Raw genomic sequence first — 22,995 nt, 5'->3', positions numbered from 1 at the left:
GAAATAAGTAGAAAAATCTGCCAGTGGAAGGAAGTTTTTTGTGCTTGTAATAAGAAAGAAAAACTTTATCCACTATCAGATGATTTCAAGTGAAAATCTGCTTGAAAGAAGTAAAAAAAAGTGTCTAAAAACAAGCTACTTTTTAAATGTGATGAGTCTTATTTTAAGTAGAATTAGATTTGTTTTTACTAGAAATAAGACAAATATTCTTGGTAAGATATTTGAGTTTTTGCAGTGTGTTTGTTGTGTTTGTGTTTTCTAGTGAAGTCCAGCTGGGCCAGCAGTAGAACAGTCTGGTCATGATGATGATGATGAAGATGAAGACAGGAGGAGTCGCCCCGCCTGAGGGAGGGAGGGAGGGGTGAGGAGGGGGAGTTGGGGGAGGGGGGTAACAAACCAGTGTGGGCAGGTTGCATAGACACACACAGCTTGGAGGCAGCTGCCTTGTGGAGAGCTACAGCTTCACTTCCTGAATATCAGAAACTAAAGACACAACGACGACGACAACGACAACGGGTCTGGTTCTGGTTCTGGTTCTGTTTGAGTTCGTTCATGTTCGTGTTTGTGTTTGAATTCGAGTTCAAGTTCGAGTCCCGTCGTCGTGGTTCCAGCCGGACCGTCCTCAGAACGAACGGAGCGTCGATCGGCATCAGGAGGAGGAGGAGGAGGAGGGGAGAGGACTCGCCTGAGGAGGAGGAGGAGGAGGAGAGAGATTTCACAATAAGAGTCTTTTATTGATAAATGATTAAAACCCTCCTGTTGTCGTCCTCCTGGGTCAAGGAAGAAAGGAGAGATAGAAAGATGGAGGAAGGGAACAGATTGGATCAGGGAAGGAAGAAGAACGAAGGGAAAGAAGGGAGGAAGGAAGTGAAAGAAGGATGGTGGGAAGAAGGAAGGGAGAAAGGAAGGAAAGAAGGATGGGCAAAGGGAACAGATTGGGTCAAGGAAGAAAGAAGAAGGAAGGATGGAGGGAAAGAAGGGAGGGAAGAAAGGAAGAAAGAAAGAAAGAAAGAAAGGGAACAGAAGGATGGAGGAAGAGAAAAAGAAAGGAAAGGAGTGGAGGAAGGAGGGATGGAGAGACAGAAGGAAGGGAGGAAAGAAGGACCATTCGAAACAGATTGGGTCAGTTTGACCCAGGAAGACAACAGAAGGGTTAAATTGGTTCATTCATTAGATTATTTACAGTTTATAAATCATTTATAATCTGATTAACACATTGTTTCCTGCCAAATAGTGAGCCTACACATACAGTATATCTGTACTGTTCAGCCAAATGCCTCCATGTTTTTTTTCTATCCATTATTATCATATAAATGTGTCAAAATATGAGGATTTAACCAAAATCAACACTTAATAATTAACATGTTCACAACGTTTCATTAGTTTTAATTAGGTCGTCATATCAACAGGTTTCTCCTCTGAGGCTGTGATGTGGAGCTAAAAATAAAATCAGATTTTTTCACATCAAACTCAATTTACAATTAAAAAGTTATTTCTATTCTCTCTTTTTTTTTTAAATCGACCAGAACACAAATATGAGTTCATCATAATATCATGTATTTCGTCTTATCATATACTATTTATAATGTAACCTCTGCCAGAATCATGTTTTGCCTAGAAACATGTATCTCGCCTTACTTAAGTAATTATAATATAACCAGTCAGAGAGAAAGCTGTTGATTGCTTGGGTCCCCTATTTATAAGCAGTTTCTGCTTCTTTGGGGTTCCCTTTCATGTACATCTGTTGCAACTGCTCATCTCAAGACATTTACAGTACATGAATAAAATATCTGAATATCTAAAACCTGCAGAGCTTCTTTCTATCTTTATTCTATTCTTTTTTATTCTATTGTGTATATGAATCCTAAATTGTAAATAGTACATGCATATTTCTTGCACTAGAGTATTTTTAATCTATTTTATTTTTTTATTTTCGATGCTCTTGGCAGTAAAAACTTTTCTGATTCTGATTATTTTTCTTCTTCCTCATTTTTATCCCTCAGTTATTTCTATAACGACGTCATTCCCTCGTTCTCTTTCATCTTTTTTTTGGTTTGTGTAATCTGTGTTGTGTTCACCAACTACTTCAGAGTTATTTGTGTGTAAATTTGTGTGTATTTATCTCAGCAGCCTCCTGCTCATGATCACAGCTGCTGATCAGACTGTTGTAACCGTGGAGACGAACACTGTTGTCTCCATCTACTGTAACTTAGATCCAGTGTTGATCATCAGTGGAGCTGCATCCATGAAGGAAAACAACGGCTCTAACACGTTTATTCATGAATTAAAGGGTAAATACAGGAATCTTGAAGTTAATTTTAATACCTTTTTAAGACTTTTTCAAGACCTTCTCAATATTTTTTAACACCTCACCGCCACTTCAAGCTGTAACCATTTACATCAGTGACACTTTTAACTGAACAGCTTTAGTTTTTGTGATAAAGACTATAGACCACTATGATACAACAGAATTCAAAATAGGCCTGGGATAATAAATCACAGGCAAAGTTTATAAAAAAAACCCCCCAAAAAACCCCCACATTGCTCCACTCTCAAAAAACAACAATCTTCTTTTCTTTTTTATGTACCGGTTCATCTTTGTTTTTTAATAAAATGCATAAATTCACACACTTTCATAATGTTTTTTAGGACTCAAACTCTTGGACAGCTAATTCAGAAAAAATACCTTCAAAATGTAAGACTTTATAAAGTTGTGAAAAGACTTTTTAATACTTTTTAAGGGTCTTAATTTTCCCAAAATTGATTTATCACCTTTTAATACTTTTCAAGATCCCGCGGATACCCTGAATTATAAAAGGTCTTATCGATCAGTGGTTCTGTTTTGCTCAGGTGGTGTGTGTGTGTTTTCTGTGTGTGTGTGTGTGTGTGTGTGTGTGTGTGTGTGTGTGTGTGTGTGTGTGTGTGATACTCACGAGTGTGAACAGGTCGTAGACCTGCGTGAGGTCGTCGACCTTGTACTGCTCCAGCACCACGAAGTTGTCCAGGTCGGCGCTGCTCCCCCGGCGGGCGCAGTCCTGACAGTGCACCACGTACGTCTTCCTGCTGTTGCTCTCGCTCGTCACAAACAGCAGGTCGAACACCTCCACCTGGTGATGATGTCATGATGATGATGATGTCACACAGAGGTCAAACACACACACACAGACACACACACAGTCTGTCTTTACACTACAGGTCTTGATGATCAGTTCTGATTTATTACCTACATCTGATTTTTTTATCCGTCTGTTTATATGTTCTACTAAAGTGACCCATATCCAGTGTTGGGCACGTTATTTTGAAAAGTAATTATTTAGTAGTTACTTTCTCCAAAAAGTAACCGAGTTACTACATGATAAAAGTAATTATTTTCCAAGGTAAGTAACTATTGTGTTACTTTTTTAAATAAAATGCTCAAATATGTCAAATGACTTGGACTTTCCCTCCCTAACCCCCGTTTATCTGGAACTAACCAACTCACTCTGTATTCCTCCGCTGAGTGAGTTGGTTTGTTCCAGATTAACAGCTTTTTCCGACCAGTTGATGAACTTAATAACATGTATATAACATCTTTCACTTCAACAGGTGTATTATTATTATTTTCTGACAGGACTTCTTGAGTCAAGTAATGATGCATTTTATTGTCAGTAATGGTAACAGCATTGTAACAGTGGAAACAGTAACTGTTTTGATTACTGTTACTGAAAAAAGTAGCGCCGTTAGTAACGCTGTCATGTTATAACGCTGTTATTCCCATCACTGCCCATAACTGATATCTGCATTTAAAGCTGCCTTTGCTTGACCCGCATGCGTAGACGCGGTTGGCTGCCAAAGTGGAAGAGGAAGTCAGCTGCAGGTAAACGACACACACTGTCATCAATATGCGCTATCGACACATTATTGATGACGTACAACTCACATTACCAGGGAATATCCGATCTATATAATCAGAATATCCGACAGGACGGAGCAGTTACTGCCACATTGCACATGTTTTAACCTTTTATTTGTTATTTGCACATTGTAAGTTTTTTTTTTTTTTTGCTGCAGGACCATATTGACGCTCATGTTTGACATTTGACACAATTTTTTAGTTGGAATTGAACTGTGTTGTGTTTTTCTGTTTGTGCGTATTCTTTCCTTCTTTTCTCTTATCTTATCACAATGGCGCTGCAAAGGGAACTTCCCAAAGGGTTCAATAAAGTTTTTTTTTAATCTTTCTTTCTTTCTATCTATCTATCTATCTATCTATCTATCTATCTATCTATCTATCTATCTATCTATCTATCTATCTATCTATCTATCTATCTATCTATCTATCTATCTATCTATCGAATATCTGATTTGTATCCGATTTATTTCCACACATGACGGTCTGAATCTGATATAATATATCCGATTTAATGTGTTTTTCTTCCCCGTTTACACGTTCATGCTACAGATCCGATCTGTGCCACTTGAACCCTGCAGTGTAAAGATGGTTTAGATTCATACAGATGTTCCAGCTGCAGGTCTGGTGTCCTGTGTCCTCACCTCACAGATGCTGCAGTAGTGCGCCGGCTCGTTCTGCGTCCTCCCGTGCCAAACCAGCTCCTTCCCTGCAGCCTGCAGCAGCTCCCTCTGCATCTGACACTGCTTCAGAGTGCGCAACAAGCAGTACCTGACACACACACACACACACACACACACACACACACAGAGATACACAATGAGTCCAGAGTAACACACAACATCCACGTCTCTGTCTCTGCTCTCTGCTCTCTGCTCCCTGAGGATCTACGAGTTCTCACTTGATCATCTCAAAGAGCCGGTGGTCCGACACCTTGATGTTCCGGGCCATGTTCCAGGAGAGGTGGATCATGGGAACGATGGACTTGACGCTCTGCAGCTTGTTCCACTCGTAGCGCTCCACGGCCAGTTTGTACTGATGAGCTGGAGATGCAAACACACACACACACACACAGCTGAATGCATCTGTATCACCACAGCAGAGGACGACGTTATTTTGTGAAAACTAACAGAGAAGAGTCGATCGTGTGTCTCTGTGTTTACGGCTCCAGTTGAGCTAATAATCTATCAAACTGACATAAAACTAAATAAACCATGGAAGTGATCAGAATAATAATCTGCTGCTCCTTTACAAACAGGTGGAGCTGCTCTTTACTCCTCAGGATCGAATGGACACAATATTTTATTTTCATTTTTCACAAGATCATCCTCACTGCTCAACGACCTGTGTCTCCTTTTGCGAATTTTGGAACAGTGTGTAAAGTGTCTGTGCGTAATGATTTGTGTCAGATGACAGATTAGAAAAACACATACGTAAAAAAAAAAGGATTTGGTGTGCAAGTAAAAACAAATACTGCTGCTGTAATGTGTCTTTATACGTCCTACACTGTAAGTGACGGCGCAGTGTGGATATCTTTTGTTTCATGCTCATATAAACAGGGTTCCTACCATGGCCGTAGCCAGCTATGAGGTCACCGAGGTCCGGACCTCGGTAAAAATTTCTGAGAGAAAAAAATAAAAGAAGCCCCGAACAGCGTGGCAACATGTTATTGTAACACATCGGACTTTTATTTTGAAACCGCACGCAAGCAGGAAGTGGAAAACGCGGGACATTTTCAGTTAACAGGAGGAAGATAACTGCGAGCTGAGGTGAGTGACAACTTTATTATTATTATTTTACGACCAAGCAGCCCGCTATAAATTAAGCCGATGACCGACGCAATCCTCCAACAGTAGGTTAACTTGCATGTAGTCAGATCCGCTATTTTCGGTCCTAGTCGACACAGGTGTAATTAAAAAAGAGGATGAGGGAGACGGGGGTTGAATAGCCAGGCCCGTCCCGTCCCGCCCCATTTTAGTCCGAGCCAGTGGCATATTTCAGGAATAAATGAACAACATTACGGTTTGAGCCAGACTGGGTAGCCTTAGCCTATAAGCCAATGTCAAAACGGATAAAAACATTCCGGTAAAACCATAGATATAGATCAATTAACTACCTAGGTCGACGCTCGAGTTCGTTACCATGGCAACAGAGACTCAGCACGAGTTTTTTCTTTACACACACGCACGCACGCACGCACACACACACACACACACACACACACACACACACACACACACACACACACACACACACACACACACACACACACACACACACACACACACACACACACACACAGCACAGGCTATAAACTACCAGCAGAACTAAGATCAGCTCCAACTGTGAGCACTTTTAAATCCAGGTTAAAAACATTTCTCTTTTCATGTGCCTATGGCTAAATTCCTTTTAAGAATTTTAAACCTATCTATCTTCTTTTATTTTACTTTTATTTGCTCTTGTTTTTAACTCTGTTTTAAGTGTTTGTTTTTATTATTTTTTATGCTTCTCTTTTATTTCATTTTATTCTTTAAATGTTCTGTCTTTATGTAAAGCACATTGAGTTGCCTTGGTATGAAATGCGCTATATAAATAAAGATGCCTTGCCTTGTCTATGTATGATGATAAATATACCTAATTCAACCAAGGTCTAATCAACCTCTTTAATGTCCCCCTACAGAAAAAAACAAGTCAGAAAGTGAAGAACAATGTCAAAAAGAAAAAAACTTCTGCAGAATACATTGGATTCATTTGTTTAAAAAAAACCAAGGCCATGTGACAATGAGGACGGAGACAGACCAGAACAGAGCAGACCAGGACAGAGCAGACCAGGAGCAGTGAGGAGCACACAGAAGACTGACTGGACACTGGAGCAGTGAGGAGCACACAGAAGACTGACTGGACAGAGGAGCAGTGAGGAGCACACAGAAGACTGACTGGACACTGGAGCAGTGAGGAGCACACAGAAGACTGGCTGGACAGAGGAGCAGTGAGGAGCACACAGAAGACTGGCTGGACAGAGGAGCAGTGAGGAGCACACAGAAGACTGGCTGGACAGAGGAGCAGTGAGGAGCACACAGAAGACTGACTGGACACTGGAGCAGTGAGGAGCACACAGAAGACTGACTGGACAGAGGAGCAGTGAGGAGCACACAGAAGACTGACTGGACACTGGAGCAGTGAGGAGCACACAGAAGACTGGCTGGACAGAGGAGCAGTGAGGAGCACACAGAAGACTGACTGGACACTGGAGCAGTGAGGAGCACACAGAAGACTGGTTGGACAGAGGAGCAGTGAGGAGCACACAGAAGACTGACTGGACACTGGAGCAGTGAGGAGCACACAGAAGACTGGCTGGACAGAGGAGCAGTGAGGAGCACACAGAAGACTGGTTGGACACTGGAGCAGTGAGGAGCACACAGAAGACTGGCTGACTGGACAGAGGAGCAGTGAGGAGCACACAGAAGACTGACTGGACAGAGGAGCAGTGAGGAGCACACAGAAGACTGGTTGGACACTGGAGCAGTGAGGAGCACACAGAAGACTGGCTGACTGGACAGAGGAGCAGTGAGGAGCACACAGAAGACTGGCTGGACAGAGGAGCAGTGAGGAGCACACAGAAGACTGGTTGGACACTGGAGCAGTGAGGAGCACACAGAAGACTGGCTGACTGGACAGAGGAGCAGTGAGGAGCACACAGAAGACTGGCTGGACACTGGAGCAGTGAGGAGCACACAGAAGACTGGCTGGACAGAGGAGCAGTGAGGAGCACACAGAAGACTGACTGGACACTGGAGCAGTGAGGAGCACACAGAAGACTGGCTGGACAGAGGAGCAGTGAGGAGCACACAGAAGACTGGTTGGACACTGGAGCAGTGAGGAGCACACAGAAGACTGGCTGACTGGACAGAGGAGCAGTGAGGAGCACACAGAAGACTGGCTGGACACTGGAGCAGTGAGGAGCACACAGAAGACTGGTTGGACAGAGGAGCAGTGAGGAGCACACAGAAGACTGGTTGGACACTGGAGCAGTGAGGAGCACACAGAAGACTGGCTGACTGGACAGAGGAGCAGTGAGGAGCACACAGAAGACTGACTGACTGGACAGAGGAGCAGTGAGGAGCACACAGAAGACTGGCTGACTGGACAGAGGAGCAGTGAGGAGCACACAGAAGACTGACTGGACACTGGAGCAGTGAGGAGCACACAGAAGACTGACTGGACACTGGAGCAGTGAGGAGCACACAGAAGACTGGCTGGACACTGGAGCAGTGAGGAGCACACAGAAGACTGACTGGACAGAGGAGCAGTGAGGAGCACACAGAAGACTGGCTGGACAGAGGAGCAGTGAGGAACACACACACACACACACACACACACACACACACACACACACACACACACACACACACACACACACACACACACTTTTATTAGCCTAATAAAAACCCTTTTCTTGGTCAACAGATCCCTCTGTGTGTTCTTTAAATTACAACACTACCATGGGCAGTGTACTTGTTTTTGTAGGTAACATTTTGGTATGATTTGTGCAAAAAATGCAAAAAGGGGTCTCTATTTTGTCCTTACTAGACCAGCACAAAGTAACCTACCATCACTTCACTGTCTGATTATGTACAGTATATAAACGTTTACTTAACTATACTTACTTAACTATAAAGCTTGTGTGTGTGCGTGCGTGCGCGTGTGTGGGCTCGTGGGGGGGGTCTAGGGACATTGTCAAATTCTGGACCTCACTAATTTTGAAATCCTGGCTACAGCCCTGGTTCCTACACATTTGAAATTTCAAACTTCCACACTTTTTCCAGACCCTAATTTCCAGACTTCTCAGAAAAAAACATTCAAATATTTGAGTATTTAGATGTGTATCATGTAAATAAATGATGCAATTAATCGTTTGTTTTCATTATTCTGAATTTGCATGCCATGATGTCACCAAATAATTTCCAGGAGACTGTAGCTCATACAAAATAATTAACCCAAATAACTTCAGATATATTTCCATACAATAGTTTCCATTTTTCATACTTTTCCAGACCTGGAAATGTATAAAATCAATATCCATATGTTTCCACACTTGCATAGGAACCCTGTTAAATGCACAATTTATAACTTAAACATTAAGTGCTATTGAAAATGTGTCTAATAACATTATAAAATGAAAGACAACAAAACAGTCTAGTTCCTGCAGCAGAGCTGGATGCAGTGTCATCACGACTTCATCTCACTGTCCGACTCGACCCGTGGTCTCACCTGTGAGCGGCCCGACGTTCCAGGCGATGTTGTTGCACCAGCCGATGGCCTGGACCCAGTGGATGGTGCCGGTGTTGAGCCACACCAGGTCTCCGGGCCGCTGGATGAAGCGGTAGACGGGAACGTTGGTCTCGTACAGGTCCTCCAGGTTGGGCCACCACGAGCCCATCAGGAAGTTGATGTTGTTCCTGCAGAGAAACAGACAGAGAAGAAGCCGTAAGAATCCTACACTACGCCCAGTACAGAGCACAACACACAAACCAGTTGTTCATCAATGCAAAAATCCTCAAACTACACAACTTCATCAACTACAAAACTCTGCAGATTATGTACAGGGCCGCAAACAGAGACCTTCCGCATAACTTGCAAGGTTTTTTCATAGACAGAGAAGTGACACACAATCTGAGAGGAAACATGTTATTTAGGCAGAGGAGAGTGAGAACTACTAAAGCTAAAATCCTTTTCTATCTCAGTCACTGGCGTCAAACAGTGGAACAAACTAGAGGATGAGGTTTAAAAAAATCAAGAAACTTGTGGGTTTTTAAAAAAGAAATACGAAACTCTATTCTAGACAATTATAAATTGATTTAAACCCAGAGAAAGGAGAAAAATTGTGATGAAATTAATGTTTTCTGAATGGTAATCGGGGCGGGACCTGATAAGCTTTATGCTTCTCCCGTTTTCCCTTTCTGTCATATTGCTTGTATTGTGCAAATGAAATTGAAGTCTGATTCAATTAACATGTCCAAAAAAAAAAAAAAAGTTTAAAAAAAGAAGCTGCGTCGGCGCTGAAGATCAAATCAGATGAGATCAGCTGACTGAACTTCACTCAGGACTTGTTTTGTGGCGACTCACCTTTCACAGAAGTCGTTGATGACGCCCCAGTACGGCTCCGGCACCGCGAACCACTCGCAGTCGCCGGGGCCGATGTTGATGTTGACGGAGCAGAAGTTGTTGTTCTCCTGATGACCTGCAGGAGAAACAAACAAAAACAACATGTTGGTTACTAACACAGAGAGAGGGAACTAGAGCCTCCTCCTCCTCGTGGTCGTATCCCTCCGCCACACAGACTAGTTCCCCTTTACATCCTGTTGATCCAGAGTCAGAGAGACTTTATTCTCCTGGATAATTAACAGAGTTGGCTACAGGGACCATAGACGTCTATTGTTTCTACAGTCAAGGACACTAAATCATGTTCAAAGGAAAAAATAATCAATTACCAGGAAACACTCAGAGCACGTTTAGCCAGAGGGAAGGGAAATATGATCTAAGGGGATTGTTTTACTTCATGAAAGCAAAAGTGAGAACTACAGGGAAAAGTTTTTGCGTGTCTATATGTGGTGTGAAACTATGGAAAAGTCCAAACAACGAATTAAAGCAAAGTCCAAACATGGAGCAAAATCAACATCAAGAACAAAATCATGACTCTTGGTGTAAACAATAAGTACTTACTTTTTAAAAATATTTTCATAACACAAACAATGTAATGAAGGGAAATTAAGTAAGTGGGACAAGTGATTTATTCATGATTTGTGGAGAAGGGGTGAGATTCAATAAGCACAGCTTCGTCTCACTCCTTCTTGAATATGTATGATTATGCTTTTGTGTTTTTGGAAAACAAAACTGAAATTGTGCCTAATTTTGTTTCACATGTTTGAAATAAATATTAAAAGTGTGAGGTGTGGACTGGTGTGTGTTGTGATGTGGAGTGGAAATAATCAATAAAGTTTACTATTCTAATGTGTGAATTATTGATCAGTGGTTAAAAAGTGTTTTCTGAGTCTCATCAGTTCATTTTGAGTCCAAATTTCTGTTTTTACTAAATTCTCTCTTTGAGTTTCTAAGGCCATCATGAACCTTGACCTTTGGACATAAATAAATCCAGTCGGTTCGTCCTCTGGGAACAGGGGAATGTTTTTTATTACGTCTGAAGAAGGTCCCTCAAGGTGACACAGAGATTTCACATTCATAAGGTAAAAGCTGTGTTTTGTGATGTCACACTGGAGAGGAGACTCAGTGTCGGCTTTTAAACCACTTCTTAAAACCCGTTTTTATGTGAACGAAATTGGTCGCAATCCCAGGTGCAAATGTATAAATACAGCAGCAATAGACAATACATTAAAAACTCTAAAAAATTTATCCCACACACACCAACACACCATACATATTGCACATTTACTTAGGCATTTAGGGCAGCAACGGCTGAAAGTCAGCTGTAACGGCTTGTTCGCTCCGTAGTCCTGGCTTAAGGAGCTCGTACCGGTCATAGATGTTGTACGCCTGGCAAAACGTGCATTTAAAGAGCAACAACTCCAATACAAACAGCAACTTATCTTATTGTATCTCATCTTATCTATTTTTTCTATCATCTATATGCCCCTTTTTATTTATTTTATCCAATTAACTGCAACCTGCATTTTCATTTGAGTCTGCCTGGTCTCACTTTGTTTTTGGGTTCTTGTGTTTCAGACTGTGTTGCTGCATCGCTTGGTCGCTCCGTCTCTTATGGTTTTATGGCATTTGTGACTTTTCTCATATATGTTGTTTTGTGAAGCACTTTGTAAACTTGTGTTTTTAAAGGTGCTATATAAATAAAAGTCATTATTTCTATCATAATTATTATTGAGCTTGACCTGTGACCACTGAACTCTACTCAGTTCATCAGTGTTTTTCGTGCCAAGTCCTGATACTGAGATGTTGCATCCACGAGAATGAGACAACATGACGTCAGTGGTGTGTGAACCCAGGTGTGTGTGTGTGTGTGTGTGTGCTCACCTGGCGTCCTGCTGCCTGGCACCTTCATGTAGAGCTGCACCGTGTTCATGCCCAGGATGGTGTGACCCACGTGGCTCAGCAGGTTCCCGGCCGACACCACGCGAGCGAACGCCGGCAGCTTGGCCAGTTCCTGCAGCTGCTGCTTCCACCTGAGGCAGAAAGACAAAAGGTCAGAGAGGAAACGCACAACAAGGAGGAGGAGGAGGAGAAGACAGATCTATTAGGGGTGTGCCAAAACATCGATTCACATAAGAATCGCAATTCTCATTTAATACGATTCAGAATGGATATAAAATGTCCCAAAAAATGAACAAATCTGCCGGCTGTCGGCCTCCATCTCCTTAGAATTTAAAAGGCAGCATGTTTAACTGCACTATTTTTTAAAAATAAAGAGACACTTTTAATTTTGTTACTTATAATATGTGATATTGCTTTTATGCAACAGTTTCCACAATTCCATCTCAGCATGGATAAATGTTTAAAACTCAATAAATGTGAAAAAGACACTGTAGTCATTCTGTCTTGCAAAGCAGACTGGAGTAGATCATGAGGATCCTTTGCACCGACAGACTGAAGCAGAAATCATTAGGAATCAAATCGTTTTGAATCGAAAATCCATTTTGAATCGAATCGTAGCCACAAAAATCAAGAAGAATCTAATCTAATCATGAGATAGTAAAAGATTCCCACCCCTAAGATCTTATTCACTCACTTCTTTTCATCAGAGAGGTCGATGTTGGTGCCGAACTTGAGGTGTTTGAAAGGTCCTTTCCGCCGCCGCATCGCGCTAACGAGGAAACAAGGAGGAAGTCGTTAGTGACAGAAAAGAAAAGAAAAAACACGAGGTGAAACAAACTTGAAGATACAAAGAGAAAAAGAAGAGTCGTCGTCGTCACCTGTCTGAGGAACTCGCCTCCGCCTCCATCTCCTTCTTCTTCTCGTTCTCCTCCTGCCACAGAAACCACAAACAACTCAACTTCATGTCTACGGCTTATTACACAAAAACTAAATGTTAACAAAGTTTTTTGGTTTTCTTGAAATCATTTTCCCCATTCATGCTTTGGAGAAGTTTTCTTTTTTCCACAGTTTCCACAGTCATCTAACCAGTTCTTTTCTATGTTTATTCCTCTCTCAGCCCCAGAAGTCTGATCTAAAGATGTGCAGTCTGTGGCTCTTTAACTTATCTATGAAATAATCTCTGACATGCTTAGAAATTGTGACAGATTTATCGTACAATAACACAAACATGGAGAGAAAACCTTCATGCTCGTGGTCCAACACTGGAAACACTCTAGTTTCCTCACACTTCTTTGGAAAACAAATCCTTTGGGGTCTGATTGAAAAAGTCAAATAAAAGCTCCGCTAGATCATTTTCCAGAACATTTGACTTGTTTTTTTCTTTTCTTCTCATTTCTATGTGTTTTCCATGACTGGAACATTGGTCAACCGTTTTTTAAAGGTTTTGCGATGGATGCGTGAAAGACTCATTTGTTCTATTGGTGAAAGGTCAGAGCTCCAGATTGACTTTTTTCTTTTAATACCCCAGTTCACAGCTAGAAGCAGCTCATAAAAGTAAATCGAATCTTTTTCCACTGTCAGTCGAGGACACACACAACTGCAGGGAGTGATGTCATCAGGTACACCTCCAGAGCACACACACAGATACAGAGATGGAGGAAGAGGAAGCTGTTTGCTGCAGATCTTCTCACTCTTTTATTTTTATTTATTTAACCTTTATTTAACCAGGCAGAATCAATTAATAACAAGTTCTCTTTCCTTCCACAGTGTCTCTGGTGCAGCTGACTCAGGCTTCAAGACTTTCACTCCTTTTATTTTGTAAGGTCAAAAACACTGGCGACACCTTTAGAAAACGATGACATCGACGATCATGGCTGCTCCTGATTGGTTCTGATCAGCCTCGACCACCAGTGATGAAACTAAGCATCATGGGTAATTGATCATTACTATGTGTCCCTGACGTTATCGTCTGAGCTGCAGCTGCTGTTCATTCATTAAATTCTGCGTTTAAACGCTACAAAATCATTGTTGATCCTCATCATGAACATTTTTGCTCCAAATATTTCTATAATATTTTATTCATTTTGTATATTTTTTAATATTATAATTATTATGAAGCATCAACGGTAAACCTTTAATTTACAGGCCGTTAATCAATGATAATGTCAAGAAATAGCCAAGAATTAACGGTCAGTTTCATAGTAATGTTGTGTTTTTCATAAAAGGCAAAAGATTACACATGCTTTTCATGCTTTTAATTTTTCTCCACCAATTCCTCTGCAATTGCCAATTACAATAAATTATATCTGGGCTATTTCTGCACAATCAATCGTTATTTCTTGGCTATATTTTTAGACATCACTAAGAAATTAAACGTTATTTCTTATTAAACATTATGACGTAATTAGCAGCCTGTAAATTAAAGGGTTACAGCATCAACTAGTGACTCGGTTCTTTTTCTGCATCATCACAGAATAACTTCCAAACCTATTAAACACATCTGTATTTCACATTAATTAAACCATTCTTGATCTTTTTTTTTTTTTTTTTTTTACAACTAATCAGCTGCAGAAGAACATCTACTTCCTGTTTACATCAGCTCACACATGTCCAGTGAGTGTTGTCATGTATGTTTTTTGTTTGAAAAACAGCATTTTAAAATGTGAACACAGTCTTATGAACGCAGCCTGGTTTGACCCGGTCTGATGTCAGCGGGTTTGAGCGACAGATTCTGGTCCAGCTCCAGATTGTCAAGTTGTACATATCAGTTTCCCCAGCAGCTGGTGTCAGAGTGTGTGTGTGTATAAGTGTGTGTGTGTTAGTGTGTTAGTGTGTGTGTGTCCCACTGACCCTCAGCGACTCCTGGAAGGACGAGGCCTGGTACTGGGCGTACTTGGCGATGGTTGTGTGCGATCGGCTGCTCTCACAGCGCCACATCTTCCTGCTGCCGCTCGGGTCCCAGTTCTCGTCGGTGGGCTGAGCCAGCTGCGTCCGCACCTCCACCAGGTGGTCGGGGTTCGCCTCCACCAGCGTCTTCGTGGAGAACAGCCCCAAGTCTGCAATAGCGTGCGGTGGAAAAAAAAAAAAAAAGAAGCAGAGGAGCCAAGTAATAAGATCAGTGAGTGGAAAATAAAATGACATTTAACTGAAACGAGATACACAATCGATTTTTTCCATGTTTCCCCTCAGAGGTCGGAGCAGTGGGCGGAGGATTTATTTATTTAGCACGAACAATGTCATTTAAAACAACATGGACAATCATCATAACTGGGATGTGCAAAGGGGGAGGTATAAAACCCAAAAGGGCTTATATGAAAACCTCACCTACATATTCAAAAACCAAATTTGTTAACAATTTAAAAACAATAGACATAGGAAATAATTAAACAATAACGAAAAATGAATAGAAAAGTTAAGTGATTAAACAGTAAATATTAGGAAATAAGGAAAAATACATACATAAATGAATAATGCAAAACAATAATAATGAATGAGATAATGAGAAAAAGAAGAAGAGGGAGAGATAGAGAGAAAAAAAGAAAAACAGACAATAATGTCTTATGTTGATGATCTGCATCAACTCTACATCATTTACAGCTCTGGAACAAATGAAGAGACCACTTCAAAACGATCAGTTCCTCTGTTTTTAATATTCATAGCTATGTGTTTGAGTAAAATGAACACTTTTGTTTCCTTCTATAACCTACTGACAAAATTTCTCCCAAATTGGAAATAAAAATATTGTCATTTAGATCTTTTATTTATTTGCAGAAAATGGCAACATTCTGGTGTTTTCAGACCTTGTATAATGCAAAGAAAACAAGTTCATATTCATTTTAAAACAACACAACACTACTTTTTAATTAATTAGGAAGAGTTTAGAAATCAACATTGGTGGAATAATCCCAATGTTTAATCGCAGCAGTGTTTATTTTATTTATTTATAATCTTTCTTCCTCATTAAATATGATTTGGTTCAGTAGAGTGAGGTGCTTGTGTTGGAGTTCAATAGACACTGGAATCGATGGCTGCCATTAATACATGTAGAGATAAGGCTGATTTATTAAGAAGATTTTGGAGTAGTGGTCTCTTTATTGTTTGCAGAGCTGTAATAAAATAATTTAAAGTTGATAAGAAACGAGCTGCGAACCGTCTCTCAGATTAGACGGTTGCATAACGGGAGCAGAGGGTCATCGAAATACAAGAGCAGATGTTTGTGGAGTTCTTGGCAGCGGACGAGCAGCAGCAGCTGCAGTAACGCTCGCCACTGGCAGGTGGTGCTGTTGTCACACGTGTCAGAGCCTCACACACACACAAACACACATATATACACATGTACACACACACACTGATGACAGAGACACACCCACAGAGCCACGTGAGACTGGAGAGACAGAAACATCCAGCTGCTCCTGAGCACGAGCTCGTCTGGTCCCAGTAAACAGCTGGATGAAACTCATTCACACAATAGAAAACAGTAGAAAACTGATAGAAACAATGGAAACTGATAGAAACAGTAGAAAACTGATAGAAACAATGGAAACTGATAGAAACAGTAGAGATGGATATAATCTAATAGAAACTAATAGAAACTAAATCTAGTGGGTGAAGCAGGTTTCAGCCTCTCACCGAGTTTGAGCGCTCCGGCCAGTCCTCTGATGACGGTGACCGGGTTCGTCGCGTTGGTGCAGAACTGATGCAGAGGAGGGAAGAAGGCGTCTCTCTTGTTCTCAAGCTGTGGAGACAGAAGAGGAGGAGGAGGAGGAGGAGGAAGTAGAGAAGGAGGGAAAGGAAGAGGAGGAGGAGAGGAAGAGGAGGAGGAGGACGAAGTAGAAACAGAGGAGGAAGAAGAGGAGGTGGAAGAGAGGAAGAATTGGAGGAAGAAGAAGAGGACAAGGAGGAGAGGAAAGGGGAGGAAGAGGAGGAGAGGAGAGGAAGAAGAGGAGGAGAGGAAGAGGAGGCAGTGGAGAGGAGAGGAAGAAGAAGAGGACAAGGAGGAGAGGATGAGAGGAGAGGAAGAGGAGGAGAAGGAGAGGAGAGGAGGCAGAGGAGAGGAGAGGAAGAGGAGGAGAGAATGAGAGGAAAGGAAGAGGCGGAGGAGAGAAGGAAGTAGAGAAGGAGGGAAAGGAAGAGGAGGAGGAGGAAGAAGTAGAAAGAGAAGGAGGAAGAGGGATAGGAGGTGGAGGGAGATGAAGTGGTAGAAGAAGAAGTAAGAGGTAGAAGAAGAAGAAGAAGAAGGAGGAGGAGGAAGAGAAGGGAGAAGAGGAGGAAGACGAAGAAGAGGAGGAGGAAGAAGGGAGGAGGAGAGGAAGAGGAGGAGAGAAAGAGGAGGAGGAGGAAGATGAAGAAGAAGAGGAGGAAGAGAGGAGGAGGTTTAGATCCAGTGGCTGTGACATCACTGTGACATCATCACCGTGACAACATGGTACCTACATAGATACTGGGCGTCGGGGGGTTGAGCTTGTCCTTGGGCAGCGTGGGGGAGGGGGTGCGGGGCGGCCGAGGGGGGGGACACTTGTCCAGGAGGACGCTGCTGGTCGACAGGCCGTTCTTCCCCAGGCTCCTGCAGAGGGGGGGGGGGAACATGACATCATCATCCAGAGCAGCAGCGTGTGAACCTGATCAATCAATACTCTGATCGGTCGTCTCAGTCTCAGCGATCAGAGTCGATGTTCAGACTGTTTTTTGTCCAGGTGAACTAACTCCAACCTGTCTCTGACCGAGGGTTGCAAAATTCCTGGAATTTTCAAAGTTGGAAACTTTCCATGGGAATAAACGGGAATAAATCCGAAATTTACAAAATTGAAGGTAACATTTTACTCAACATTCATGTTTTTGTTGTTCAGTAAAAGAATTGATTGTTCATACAAGAATTAAAACTTGTTTTTCTTTTATTTCTTTACCTGACATTGTATCATTGTATCTTTTTGCGGAAGGACCCCCTCGAAAATGAGATGATTCATCTCAAGGGGCTATCCTAAATAAATTAATTCAAATAAATTCAAATTCAAAAATAATTGTATTATTTTGCATGGATGTCTGCTGATGACGAAACAAAACATTTACATTTATGTTTGGATATGATACAGTTTGTTTAAATTACCCCTCATTTCCAGTTAATTCCCAATAATTCCCAATAATGGAAAGTTTCCAATTTGGAGTATTTCCAAAATTCCCCATCTGGACTTCCAATGGAAAGTTTCTGGAAATTTATCGGAAATTTACTGGAAATTTTCCGCCCCTTTGCAACCTTACTCTGACCTCGTGTAGGAATGCTGTCCTGTGATTGGTCGATCCACTACAGAGAGAAATAATATCCATGTTGTGTTCACGACCCACTACACTGTAAGAAAACAGAGCACTTTCCCCTGTTTCTAGTGATTCACACCGAGTTTATTCCGAGTTTCCTCCACAGCTGCACTGAGGACATTATTACTAATCAAAGTTATTGATTGTTAAACAGTTACATGTTGAACCTCCAGTACAGATTAGTCACATTATGTTTTAAACCACATTTTTGCCAAAATGTGTCGTTACGTAAACATGAGAAATAACAGTCGATCAATCAGTAAGTAAAATGTTTTTACGCCTCTAAAAATCACATGTATGGATCAGTTGGATCAAACATTAAAATGTTTCCACCGTCAAAGCTGCTGAATATAAAGTTTAAATAACATCCAAACAACTTCATGACTTCATGTCACAAAGATTAAAACCAAACAGGATCAAACTAAACAGCCACTGATCAAAGTTATCAATGAAAATGTGGATTAATTCATTTACAAAGTGCAATCTTCCTTTCCATATTCCATTTTTCCTCCTACGTTATAATGTAAGGACATTGATTTTTACATTAATATAATTACACAGGGTCTCTGCAGGCTTCACCAGCTCAAATTTAAGACTTTTTAAGACCTTTTTAAGACCATTATGGATGAAATTTAAGACCTATCATGACAAATAAAAAACGTACAAAAGAAATGCGGAGTCACAAAATTAAAAATTGATTATTTGCAATATATAAGTTGCGTGTTAGGCTTGTTTGTAGTTGAAAATACATTCAATAAAGCACAATGAAGTGTCGGGAGCATTTTATTGAGCATTTGCGGTAGCGAGGGCTCTACCATAACATTTTCCCCAAGGAGCACGCCTAAAGTGAACTATTTGGGGGCACAAAAAGAAATTGGGGAGCGAAATTAAAAATGTTTATGGAACATATTATTTATTTAATTAATTGGCAACCAACAGGCAGATGGCTTTAAGCCGTGAATAATATTAAGGGTCAAACGTGAGCCATTTTTACACTGGAGAACAGTAAAAACACCAACACTTCACCTTTGGCCTGAAATGTGATGACTTCTAATGTGACCCAGAATAGACAAACATGAAAGAGGGTTCCTACAGCTTAAGCCAACTTAAATTTAAGACTTTGTAAGACGTTTTTAATGCCACTTGAAATGAAATTTAACAAAAAAAACGTCATCAACAGACACGAGCCACAACCTGTTCTGTATTATTATGACCAACACAATATTTGACACATGAAGTAAACACATTGGCCTTTGGTCACCCCTATATATTATGGTATTAAATAATGCTTGAACAAATGTAAACTACATCTTTTTATTTAACTAGGCTAGTTAAATCACAGTAGCATACTGATGTGTTGAACTTACAGGCTTGTTACTAAGTATGTATTAATGATCATGATAAATAAAACTCAACCTGTCACACAGCTCCATGTTGTCTCTGTGTGGTGTTCAGGGACAGGTCAGGTCTCATTTATAAAACTGTGCGTGGGATCGTTACTAAAAGGGTACGCACGCCCAAAAGCCAAGTTTTGCGTGCGGCAAAAAATATTAAGACTTATAAAACCCTGCGTACACACACTTGCAAGCAAACTTCCCTTTATAGATCACAGAGTTCCTACAAGTGTGCGCAAATGTGCCCATTTCTGTGTGACTGACTGGCAGAGATGAGAGGTGGTGAAACGCTGTTTAAAAATTATTATTATTATTATTTTGTGAGAGTCTGTTGGGAACCACTGCCTCTGGTCAGTTCAATCTTGATTTTTCTGTCTGAACTTTTTTTGTTTAACAAAATTATCAAATGATGCAGGTTTCATTAACGGCAAAAATTCATTTTTATATTTTACTTTTACTTTGAAAGTACATTTCAGAGCCTGTACTTTCTTACTTTTACTTGAGGAGTTGAATCAGTACTTCCACTTTTACCAGAGTATTTTTTTTACACATGTATCTGTACTTCTACTTAAGTACAGAATATGAGTACTTTTGCCACCTCTGGTCGCTGTTGTGAATTAGCTGCAGGTGTGAACTTGGCAACGTGACGTGTTGCTGCAGCTGTTAACGGCGTCAGCGGCTCAGAGCGCACGCGGTGTTGTTTTGGTGCGCTGCCTCTCACATGCTGGACCCGGTTCGGCACATGGTTACAACAATGACAACAGTTGTAGTGAATCTGAAACAAGTTATGAACCAGTCACCATCATGGGCCAGGCCGTCGTTGGTCCCTGAAGACCCTCTCCCTCCTTATTCTCCTCCAGCGGTGCCGCGGTGCAGCATTACGCATGGGGCTCACCGCTGTATTTATATATTTACAGTAATTAGACTGATCGATAAAAAATGTTGAGTCAGTTGGTGGTTTCCTCCATCCTGAAATATATTCTGAAGAATTAACGAACATGACGCTTTTCTTTATGCCGATTTTCTCTCGGTTTTTGTGATGAACAGCATTAAGTAGGACTGATAACAAGAAAACAGAGCGTAACGATTGTGATTAGTGGCTTCTTCCCAGTCTTTGATATTTAATTGACTCTCGATATGACCGGATGCTTTATCCCATGCAGCCGCGCCGTCCTCTCCTCCTCCTGCGCTCCGGGAGTGGACAATATGACGGAGAGACGGTGGTGATTAAATATAGAGAGGGAATTTTGATTTTGAATTTTAAGTAAGATTCTAAGAAGATGTTTCTGAAACACCAGTCCGATGCAAAATAAGGGCACTGTTGAATTAAATCACCGTGGCAACATGAATCTAACGCATACGGGTTGAAATTAAATGTGTGACGGCCGATAATAAAACATAATCGTTCTTCTCACTTACATTTCCTGAGTCTGGCTTCAGTTCAATTCCCCTTTTCCTCCAAACCATGCGTAGCCTACACATGGGTCAGAGTTTGCTTAGGGCTGCGCACATTCTCCCGTCAAGTTTGTTCCACAGCGACGTGCGCCTGGCGTTTGTTTGTTTTTTTCCATATGAAGCTCCGGTAGCGACCCAGGTAAAATACGGGAGGACACCGTGCTGAGGCACCGGCCGGTCTGAGCTGCGTCCATGTGCCTACTTTAAAACTCTCCAGTCAGTGACCTGGTGGCGGCTGTTTTAGCCGTCGGCATTTCAGCCACGCAGCGACCGTCCACGGCTTAGTGGTGTTTTATTCTAGGGGTCGGTGGTGGCTGTGAGACAGCAGCGGCTCCACGGTGAGGGGAGGGGAGGGGAGGGGAGGGGGGCGGGGGGCAGCTTCTGCTCACTTGACTCTGTGCAGCTTCTTCATTAAATCCAAACAAACAGTCCGACACAGCGACGCGCTGCTCCTCTTTGACTCTAAAGTCTCTGTAGCTCATCAGCTGGAACTCTTCCAGAGCAGCTACAGCAGCGTTGTGACCTCAACCATGGTTGGTGAGAGCAGAAATGTTGTTGTCGTAGTGAAAATGGGCGGGCTCGTGAAGACGCGTATTTACGCAAAATGGTCACGAGTCAAAACGAGCGGTAATTCGCTAATTCGCGTATCTCGCGTTTGGTTGCGCGTAAAAGCTCGCGCGAAAAAAAAGCGTTCCTCGTGTTTGAGTGGGAAGCCCCTATGGGTCTTCCCACCAAACACGATGAAATAGACGAAGACGCGAGGGTCCCGTCGCCATAAAAGAATCGGGTGTATTGCGTCGCAAAAAAAAAAAGTCGCGTATACCGCGTCTCGCGCCTAATCGCGTCTTTGCGTTACGGCCTTTTACACCGCGGACGTAACGAATAAACAGTGACGGTGTGAACCAACAACATAGAACAGGACCAGACGTGGCGTTGTTTCCTCTTTTCACCGACAGCTCCACTCTCCCTTACTTACACTAACTACTGTTATTGTTGAGGCCAGAGAATTGTGGGATTTGTAGTTTTTGACCAATCGTTTTAGGGGCAAATGCGAGTGAAATGCTCGCCCATGGTGGGCATAAGAAAATTTAAGACCTGTCTAAAATTATTTGAAGACTTGAACACAATAATTCAACAAATTTAAGACATTTTAAGGCCTAAAATTTAGATTTTCAAATTTTAGACTTTTTAAGACCCCGCGGATACCCTGTTACATATATCTAAATGTTGTCTATATTTATATATTCAACCTACGGTCCTTGTTCCTCTCTGTTTTACTGAGGCAGTGAGGCTGTAACTGGACCTGAGCCGAGGATCAATAAAGTATCTGATGCAGAATCAATGAGGGCGACAAGGTGCAGGATTCTTTACTGCGTCTGTCACAACTTCCTGTCGGCGGGAAACGATAACTCCTCCTCATATTATTATTACTAATCAATACTGAACCACGTTAACCTGAACCCAGATCAGCAACAGAAAATGAACTCATGAGCAACAGATTCGTAGATTAAAGATCCTCAGATTAAATAATTTCAGAGCAGCTGAAGTTTCTCAGACAGTTTAGATTCAAACCACATAAATAATCAATCAAAATAATTATAATTAGTATGTATTATCATTTAAGAAAACTGCAGCGGTTCACTGCTCTAAGAACCTGTCGGTGTCTCTGACCGATGAAACAGCAGCAAACCAACTCACTCACTCACTCACTCACTCACTCACTCACTCACTCACTCACTCACTCACTCACTCACTCCAGTCGAGAGCAGCAGTAAGCGATCTACAGACCTTCAGTTCATCCACTAACAATCTGACAACATGGTACCTGGACAGTCTAAAGTGGATCCAGACATGTGATCCATGTGACCTGTGCAGTTCACTGAG

The 22,995-nt window shown here is 41.7% G+C and overlaps 1 protein-coding gene across 1 annotated transcript in view; it reads right to left on the bottom strand.

The window, feature by feature from the left end:
- Positions 1–242: 242 nt before the first annotated feature.
- Positions 243–22,995, bottom strand: part of kdm6a (lysine (K)-specific demethylase 6A) — a 69,803-nt gene continuing 47,050 nt past the window's right edge. The window contains exons 19-30 of the mRNA XM_083997036.1: positions 17,387–17,516; positions 16,583–16,688; positions 14,804–15,009; positions 12,832–12,884; positions 12,648–12,722; positions 11,936–12,084; positions 10,016–10,130; positions 9,161–9,348; positions 4,791–4,932; positions 4,534–4,660; positions 2,934–3,107; positions 243–685 (exon numbers count right to left, since the gene is read on the bottom strand). Coding sequence (XP_083853162.1) covers positions 650–685; positions 2,934–3,107; positions 4,534–4,660; positions 4,791–4,932; positions 9,161–9,348; positions 10,016–10,130; positions 11,936–12,084; positions 12,648–12,722; positions 12,832–12,884; positions 14,804–15,009; positions 16,583–16,688; positions 17,387–17,516 — 1,501 coding nt within the window. The 3' untranslated portion in view covers positions 243–649. The remainder of the gene's footprint in view (positions 686–2,933; positions 3,108–4,533; positions 4,661–4,790; positions 4,933–9,160; positions 9,349–10,015; positions 10,131–11,935; positions 12,085–12,647; positions 12,723–12,831; positions 12,885–14,803; positions 15,010–16,582; positions 16,689–17,386; positions 17,517–22,995) is intronic.

This window comes from Trachurus trachurus (genome assembly GCF_905171665.1).
Source record: "Trachurus trachurus genome assembly, chromosome: 21".
Classification (NCBI taxonomy): Eukaryota; Metazoa; Chordata; class Actinopteri; order Carangiformes; family Carangidae; genus Trachurus; species Trachurus trachurus.
The sequence above is the reverse complement of the archived record's forward strand: the minus strand, read 5'-3'. Positions and strand labels throughout refer to the sequence as shown.